Source organism: Priapulus caudatus, unplaced genomic scaffold (genome assembly GCF_000485595.1).
Source record: "Priapulus caudatus unplaced genomic scaffold, Priapulus_caudatus-5.0.1 Scaffold236, whole genome shotgun sequence".
Taxonomy (NCBI): domain Eukaryota; kingdom Metazoa; phylum Priapulida; class Priapulimorpha; order Priapulimorphida; family Priapulidae; genus Priapulus; species Priapulus caudatus.
The window spans coordinates 288,183-297,384 of NW_014577297.1; the positions used below are offsets into that span (position 1 = coordinate 288,183).

Here is a 9,202-nt window from a genome sequence, read left to right on the forward strand (position 1 = left end):
GAGGGAGGGAGAAAGAGAGAGAGAGAGAGAGAGAGAGAGAGAGAGAGAGAGAGAGAGAGAGAGAAAGAGAGAGAGAGAGAGAGAGAGGTAGCAAGAAGGTCACTAGAGGTCGTTCGCAGTTGGATAGAGAGGGAGGGACTGACTATGGAAATGACTAGCATATAAGGATGTAATAATAAGCAGTGTTTTTTCGATCAGTGGTCCGGTTTCGCTCTCCACGCAAAGGTGACAAGGAGAACCAGGTGCACATGGAAGGCTACCAAGTGTCGAACCAGTGCATGGCGCTCGTGGGGGACGACATCCTGGTTCCGACGAAGGACGCCCCCGAACTGGGATACATCCGCGAATCGACCAACGAACAATATGTCCCCGATGTCTTCTTCACGGTATGCGGGAACTGCTGTCTGTGTTCGGGTAGATGTCGTCATTCGGTTGTGTAGCGGTGGTGTTGAACGTGTGAAGATGCTATCTTTAAGATTCAATTTAGTTCAATTTGTGCTAATTAATGACTAAGTAAGTAATGACAATTAAATATATCAAATTAGAGGGTGGAGGAAACAGAACAGTAGTTAATAAGAATGACTATCATAACGAATTGAATGTTGAGAAAAATATGAGCCAGTTCTTTTCTGTTATGGGAAAAGTTTACTTCCTACAAATATAGCTCTGGATACTCTAGCTTTCGTTGCACTACGTAACAGTAACACGAACATATCTATACAATACATTTGCACATATATCAATAATTATGTAAATAGACGTGTTGAAAGATGATTGTATATAAAGATGTATAGATACACAGTATAATTGTATGGATATGTTCATGATAGTAACTATGGTAACTAAAGTTTACCCTGACTAGTGTAGGCATAGTAACAGTGCATGGCTGGCACCTGGTGATAGGGTGTTGAGGATGAATGGACGACATATATAGGTAACTAGTAGTCGGTGACTAGGAATATTAACAGGCCCAAAGGATTGATAATGCTTGTGCTGAATTTTCGAGTCGAAAATAACACCGGTAGCTATTATTACACAACAATTTGCTCTACCAGCCATTTTCATGCACACACCATACGAGACTGCTCGCCTGTTCATAAACGATCTAACACAAAGCTGTCATGTTCCTACACACATAACCCTGCAGTGTGAATCTGCGGTGCGAATATCTAACACGGAGCTGTCAGGTTTATGGATGCATCACCTGATATCACAATAGTGACAAATTTAGAACCGAAGTGGCCATCAGGAGACAGCTTGCACGGACTCGGATGCTGGTTCTGGAGACGACCCGCCAAGATGCTTTCCTCCGCACTTAGAAAGTGTGTTTGCTGCAACAAAATGATGAGATTCAATTAGTCTGTGCTAAACAATGGAGTAGTAAGGGACACTTAAAAGAAACAGGAGACTGAAACGACCCCATAGTAAGTCAGAGATGCTGAGGGGGCAGAAGAGAGAGAGCGAGAGAGAGAGAAAGAGAGAGAGAGAGAGAGAGAGAGAGAGAGAGAAGAGAGAGAGAGGAGGAGAGAGAGAGAGAGAGAGAGAGAGAGGGAGGGGAATTAACAGAGAGGGAGAGTGAGGGAGAGAAAAGAAAGGTGGAGAGAGATACAGTGGGAAACATGTATCACTCACTCGACTTAACACTACAGTCAAACTTGTATTAGTGGAAACCTCTACAGAATAAAAACCCTTCCCTTGAGTGGTAGTTATACACTGAAAACACCTCTAAACACTGAACACCTGTCTACAAAGAACACTTTTGCTTCATTGGCCTCCCACACAGGTTTTGCTGTATGTCAAAAACCTACCGCGACTCGTTGTATAAATTCATTTTGTACGGATTCGTAAGCTGACTCACCATATTCCTGAAATGCTTCACGGTGCCCCTGCGTGTGTCGTCGGCTACGAGATCAGAGAAGATGCAGCCAACCCTGACCAAACCAAGCTCCTTGGCCACCTGATTGACTGCCTCTTCCCGGTCGTCGTCCAATAGCTCAATGCTGCTATCGGTGCCAATCTGCAGCACAATTAGAAACGGATGACATCTAAAGAAACATCCAAGATTTAACTGTACACCCAGACCTCTACACCTACTACCTACACTATCTGAAACCACATAACATACAGCAGGCTCTAACAGCACCTACCAGAATTGCCTTACACGCCGTAATATTACCTCAATAAAGCTAAGGCTTAAAAAAAGAAAAAAAAAGAATTGAAAATAAAGCAAAACAAGTTAAAATAAAGTAAGTTAAGGCTTGCAAAGTGAAGCCGACCTGGGGCGGTTCGTAGATGGCAGCGACGGTTGCTTTGATTCCGAGCGGCACGTCCTTGTGGTGCTCGTATCGTCCGTACAGATAGCCGAAGCGCTGCTGGCCAGACTTGCGCCAGAAGTCAAGGAAGCATTCGACGACGTGGCCGTTCTCAAACGACGCGTTGTCGATGTGGCGATATGGCTGCAACAGCGGCACACTCTACGTTTAGAATCACGCGGTCAAGATGACACGGGGGTCAAAAATTAATACCTTTTCGCATTTCCAGGACAAATAAATTAACTGCCAGAAAAGTGAAGGCACATGTGTAGGTTGAGTGAATAATGCATTATCTCATTGCGGGTATATAGTTTGGACAGTGTTCCGACACACATTGTATATTAATATTTTTTAAACTGATTCTTGGTAAATACACATGTACACAAATACATGTATCGTGGAGATTATAGGATATCTATGCACAGGGACACACCTGTCGACTGTGTAAATACAAAATGTACAAAATGTGTAATAAAATGTGTAGATACACATACACACAAATACATGTATCGTGTATATTACAGGGTTTCTTATACATAAGAGGCACAGTGGCGCACCACCGTTGTCAAATTTAACATCGCCGTTGTGAAAATGTTCAAATGCAGTCTAAGACATTCACATTTTTTTAATTTTGCTAGGGGAAGACCCCCAGACCTCCATGCACCCCCACAGAACTCCCTCTCTCCCCCTGTATCCGCCTGCAGTATCCGCATGCGTGCCTACGACACACCTTTGAATACATCATGCTCGTTTTTTTTCCAAAACTGGCCATTACCTCCTTTGTCTAATTTTCCCTCAGAATAAACCCTGTATTATATAATATGTATGCAAAGATACACACCTGCCAGCTGAGGGTGACTGCGTTTGGCTGGCACTTGGTACAGATTCCGCCTGGCCAGGGCATGTGCTCTGTGCATCCGGGCTTGATCTTACAGCTAATGTTCTCCAGCATTGCAAACTTGCCCCTGTCGACACGACAGCGTGCATCAGACACGCGTTACTCACTCACACGGGCGCTGCTCAAGCTCAACGATGGTTCCATAACCGCATGTAAACAGTGCGTTTAACAAGAACACATTTTGCATTCAGATGGAGAGTCATTCCTGAACATGAGGTATGAAGCGTGGTGCCTCTGTGATGCACCCAAGACTCTAGCAATGAGGCCCAATAGGCCAAATTAAATAATTCACTGCTTCTCATGGGGTCAGCATTATGGTTAGTGCTAGACTTACTGTGTTATTGGATTCTGAACGTTACCATTAGCTCAATGGTGGGCAATGTATTCAACTTTCTGGCCTGCGGTACGCTAGCCATATCATTATCGGGAAAATCAGGCAACATTTAGTCATCATTGCATATCTCGCAGTGACTTGCCATAGCATCACTCTCAGCGCACACACTTACTTATCTACACCGCACGTGAGCTTGCGCACGTATGAGTGAAAGGACATGTGCTTGATGTTCTGCTCCCGTAGATGGCCCTCATCCCACGGATCCAGCGGCGTGCAGTGAATGCACTTCTCTCTCTTCCTGTGCTGGCAGCTGTACAGAGATGCAGATATATGGTGTAGCGTTAAACTATGGCTCTGCTCACACTGTACAGAGATAGTAGAGGGTAGATATATGCGCGCTACGAGTTAAACCACAACCTCTACTCACCTTCTATGTGAAGATTTACAGCTGTATTGTATAGGGACTAAACCACACCTCTACTCACAGTCTCACACGTGTAGTAGGATTTAGTGTGTATCGTATAGGACTAAACAACACATCTAACCACACTGTAGTCAGATTTACACGTGTATCGTATAGGACTAACCACACCTCTTACTCAGTCTCACACTGTAGTGAGATTTACCGTGTATCGTATTAGGACTAAACCACACCTGCTACTCACACTGTAGTGAGATTTACGTGTATCGTATAGGACTAAACCACACCTCTACTCACACTGTAGTGAGATTTACGTGTATCGTATAGGACTAAACCACACCTCAAACCACACCGTAGTGAGATTTACGTGTATCGTATAAGACTAAACCACACCTCTACTCACAGTCTCACACTGTAGTGAGATTTACATGTATCGTATAGGACTAAACCACAGCTATACTCACACTGTAGTGATGATTTACTCGTGTAATCGTATAGGACTAATACCACACCTCTACTCACAGTCTCACACTGTAGTGAGATTTACATGTGATCGTATAGGGACTAAACCACACCTCTACTCACACTGTAGTGAGATTTACGTGTATCGTACAGGACTAAACCACACTTCTAACCACACTGTAGAAAGATCCATATTTATGCTATAGGTCTAAATCATGCTCTGCCTGCGCTGTACAGAGATAAAAGTTGTGAGGGCATAGGATTGAACCACGCTTCTTCTCATACTGTACAGAGATGTGGGCAAACAGTGTAAGGTTTAACAATGCCATTACTTACATGGCAGAAGTTATTCCGGTGAAACCTGACATCAGACTGGCGATATTTCTACGCACGACGGGATTGTTACTTAGCGTGACTGTTATTTTGGGTGCAGTTACGACATGGAGCCATCAGCACCACCAAATAGATGGCATCACTAATTAGCAAATGGGATGAACCCCAGAAACACTCAACCGAGGAATACGCCACATAACTAGATAACACACAACCATGCAGATTAGCAGATAGCCTGCCCCTAACCATTCACAGGAGAAGAAGGCACATCCATTTTACACATAACTATGCGCTTCCATTATTGCCTAATGGCATCGAATAATGGTTTGTCAAATTTACATGAGATAACATAGTAGATCTGCAACCCACAGAGCTGGTTCGGACCTCAAATTCACACATAGGTGCTATAGCTTTAAACTATGACTGATATTTCGTCAGACATTTGCATTTGGTAGAGAGTCATTAGTATGGTGCTCACTATTTAGGGTCCGGCCCCCGATCAACCTTGCCATCTTGTTTATTGAGAAACACATCAATCTCATCTTCGATGACAGGCATGCCCTTGTCGCCCCCTGGTGGACGTGGCGAGTCAAGCACTACGAGAGATAGCAAGTCTCCATGTCTGCAACATATTGTTTGCAAATTCAGCAACACAGAGAGGAACCAAAAGAGATAGAGAGAGAGAGCGAGAGAGAGAGAGAGAGAGAGAGAAAATAGAGAGAAAAGAGAGTGAGAGAGAGAGAGAGAAATAGAGACAGAGAGAGTCATAGGGAGATAGAGAGATAGGGGAGAAAGAGAGAGACAGAGAGAAAGAAACAGATAGAAAGAGGGGAAAGGGAGGGATGTAGGAATGGAGGGAGACGGAAAGAGAGAAAGGTAGGGATGGAAGGAGGGACAGAGAGAAGATATATAGAGAGAAAATACATATTTCCACATACAAACACCCTAACACATTCAATCAATCACTCTTGAAAACTAATTATATTGGTCATACTTCAGCTTATACTTAAAGGTGCTGATTGGCTTTGCTGTCTGCTTAATTTCTTTGGTCTTCTCTCTGTCTGTGTACAATCTATACTGTGAGCTTGCCAAGTTAAATGCTGCGCAGACCTGAAAATATACAATCACAGTCAGAAATGAATCAGTGCGATGTCGTAAAAAATGATATTGTACTTCTCAGACAGATTTAAGGGTTCATGCAACGTTTACCCAATGGCTTTTTGCTCTGAAGGGTAATGTACGCTATCTCTACATATTTGGACCTGCAGTAAGTGCAAATCTCTATCGTTACTTACATATATAAAGCAGCTTCAACCTGCCGATTGAAGAAGTAACAAAATTGGCTAATACCTTCTCCAAGAACTTGTCTGTGGACTCAGATTTCGTTGTCTGTATTCGTTTTGTGCCTTCACATGACTGAACACGAATTATCTGTAAGTGTAAACATTGTCAATGCCAGTATCTATAGTTAAGGTTAGATATAATAATTAATGTAGCCCTGGTCGCATAGGTATGATATCATACTTAAGAGCAAGCTAGATGGTGTGAAACATGTGAATAATATTATATATATATATATATATATAATAGTACAATGATGGACTGATAGTGCATAAAGATACAAAATAAAGCAGTCCATTAGTAAATGAGGGTAGTGTGTTAGATCTTGCACACAACCTATGTATTAAACTACATCATTTGTTGACCTCAGATCAACTTAATTTCCTGCAGAGATGGCAGGGATTTAATGTTACCGTACAGTGAAATAGTGGGATAAAAATGGATTAACTTGTCATCTTTACCCAATAACCTCACACCTATGCACATATTGCAGAGAGTTTTCCATCATCATGCCCGAGCAGTGCTCGAAATAAGCGTTGTCCGGTTGTCCGAGACAACCAGAATTTGCGCCGGACAACCTAACCAGTCTGAGACATTGTCCGGTGGACAACCAAGAAACCCTATCCCTATCCCTAAACCTAACCCTAACACTAACTTTAAACCGAATCGGCTATCTTATATACTCGTGTTATAGTACCCAATTAATCTATGGTGTATAACCTTTTGCTTTCAATATTTTGCATCTGAACTGACAATCAATCCCAACCAACTGGTGTAGGCTAGCTGGCACAATAATGTTCAGTTTCATACTTCAAATCCAAGCGTTTTCTAGCTCATCAAGAAATCGTGAATTACATCGTGAATAATATAAAAATATGGGACCAGCTACTATTTCCAACACTGGTATATGTCAGGTTTTCTGATTATGAGAGGTGAACTCGATTTGAAACCAGCAAACCAGCAAGTTTCCAAAATTTTCTGGGGGAGGACCCCCATACCCCCCCCCCGCTTTTTTTTAACACCCCTCCTTGGAATCCTAGACCCGCCACTGAACAATTACATATCTTGGGAGCAGAGAACAATCAACAAAAATGGCGCCTTTTCGCATGGCACCCCCAAAAAAAATTGCAGAGCTGAGAGGTAGAGGAGCCGTTGGGTGTGGAGAGGGAGGCGGAGGAGCCAGTAAAATATTAAGTCATCCACTCTTTTGTGCAGTTCGCTGTTTTTGGCCCCCCTTGTTAAAAATCTTGGCTACGCCACTGTTTTTGGGTGTTTTCTGATCATATTATTATGTGATTGAAAATAGGAGATTTGGGGATATTTTTTGGGACAACCAGAAATTGTTGCGGACAACCCGGACAACCACATTTTTTTTCTTATTTCGAGCAGTGCCGAGGACATGATTTTAGGGGGATCCGATCAACGCTGCTGGCCATACGTCATACGAAGCGACAGCCAAAAATCTCTCTATAATTTACGCATAGGTGTGAAGTTTGTGCTTAAAAATACCAAGGTAATACATTTTACCCATCTACTTTACAATGAAACTGCTTCCATTTCTGCAGGAAATGCGGCATAGGTGGAATGTGGAGATGGCATAGTTTCTTAGGTATGCATTGTGCCGCATATAACACACTAACCGAAAATGGGACACCAAAGATTTGGACCAGTCACCGAGTCAGTTTGAGTCATAGGCTTGGCATTTGGTTTAGTCTTACTCTTAGTTTGTACTGTAAAGATTAGGTGTAGTCATAACGCATTGATGTTATAAACACATAGGTTAGTGCTTTCCGTGCCGTTAGAGAATGATTATGAAGTAAACTATACGAAACGTTCCTGTGGAGACTAAAAATATTTACAGGAATGTTACGAAAACGTTTGGGCTGTTTTATGAATGACATGTCATTGTCAGCATATTTATTAGTTACGGTATTTATACAACTCACAATCTTGTCTCCCATATTCTCTCCTCTTATTAGTGGAAGGTACTGCTCCACTGTGCTTTTCCGCTATTGTGAAACTGATGTTTCGCTGTCAAATGTGCTATTTTTTTGTACCGCTGACTCATCCGCTGATTGCTATGGGCGCTGCCATCTTGCTCATGACAAAAACAACGGAACACAGCACCTGGTAAACATCCGGTGTATCGACTGATTGTTGGATTTTGGTGCTGTTTGCTATTTCCAACATTGGATAATATTACGGGCTTGATTAAATAGAATGTAATAATAAAAACAGCAATGCTAAACAAGTAAGATTACACGTAAATTAATTCAATTACGATGGCGATAGTGAAAACTGAAAGCGAGAAACAAGAGGCACTATATCTCAATGGACCGGTTTCGTCTGCTATTTTGCATATATTTTATTCTATATATTCCTAATGTGCCGGTGAACCTCAAGCATTCGAATTTGAAAGGATTCGCACGTTTAGACACAAATAAGCAAGCGATTATTACACTATCCTTATTATTATATTGCGATTATCATTATACGATTATTTACACTATGCGATGCAGACAATTGTATTTTAATTATTACATTGTGTCACTATGTATGTATTCTGCACGCGTCAAAATACCGTGTATAGTACTAAATCTGCGACTGTAGAGCACGGTACGAATCACATGGTTACATATTTTTTATTTTCGCCAATTTTCACTCACTCACTCACTCACGGCACTCAACATCACGCACGAGCACTGCCAACTCACAGATCACTCCACATCACATTCAACCTCACGTCACTCACGTCACTCACCTTCCACGAGTCACCGGGTGAGGCACTCCACGTCACTTACTCACTGCAACTCACTCACTCTCTCACTCATTCACTCACTCACATCATTCAACTCAACTTCACTCATTCACTCACGTCACTCACTCACATCACATCACTTCACTGTACTCACTTACTCACTCACTCACTCACTCACTCACTCATTCACGTCAGCGTGCAACATCACTAACAGTAAGCTGTTGGAAAAAATCTCTATGACGATAGATTTTAACTTTCTTAAAATGTACCATATGTCTGTGCGCATGCATACTATATGCTAAACAAAATTATATATTCAAAAAAGAGAAGACCTAATCAGGAG

The 9,202-nt window shown here is 42.2% G+C and overlaps 1 protein-coding gene across 1 annotated transcript in view; it reads right to left on the reverse strand.

Moving 5' to 3' along the window:
* The window catches only part of LOC106807824 (nuclear protein localization protein 4 homolog), an 11,563-nt gene extending 3,361 nt beyond the window's left edge, over positions 1 to 8,202 (reverse strand). The window contains exons 1-9 of the mRNA XM_014810287.1: positions 8,048 to 8,202; positions 6,111 to 6,191; positions 5,755 to 5,870; positions 5,239 to 5,382; positions 3,717 to 3,854; positions 3,154 to 3,277; positions 2,277 to 2,456; positions 1,859 to 2,017; positions 1,205 to 1,331 (exon numbers count right to left, since the gene is read on the reverse strand). Of these exons, the coding sequence (XP_014665773.1) occupies positions 1,205 to 1,331; positions 1,859 to 2,017; positions 2,277 to 2,456; positions 3,154 to 3,277; positions 3,717 to 3,854; positions 5,239 to 5,382; positions 5,755 to 5,870; positions 6,111 to 6,191; positions 8,048 to 8,062 (1,084 nt within the window). The 5' untranslated portion in view covers positions 8,063 to 8,202. The remainder of the gene's footprint in view (positions 1 to 1,204; positions 1,332 to 1,858; positions 2,018 to 2,276; positions 2,457 to 3,153; positions 3,278 to 3,716; positions 3,855 to 5,238; positions 5,383 to 5,754; positions 5,871 to 6,110; positions 6,192 to 8,047) is intronic.
* Between the last annotated feature and the right edge of the window lie 1,000 nt (positions 8,203 to 9,202).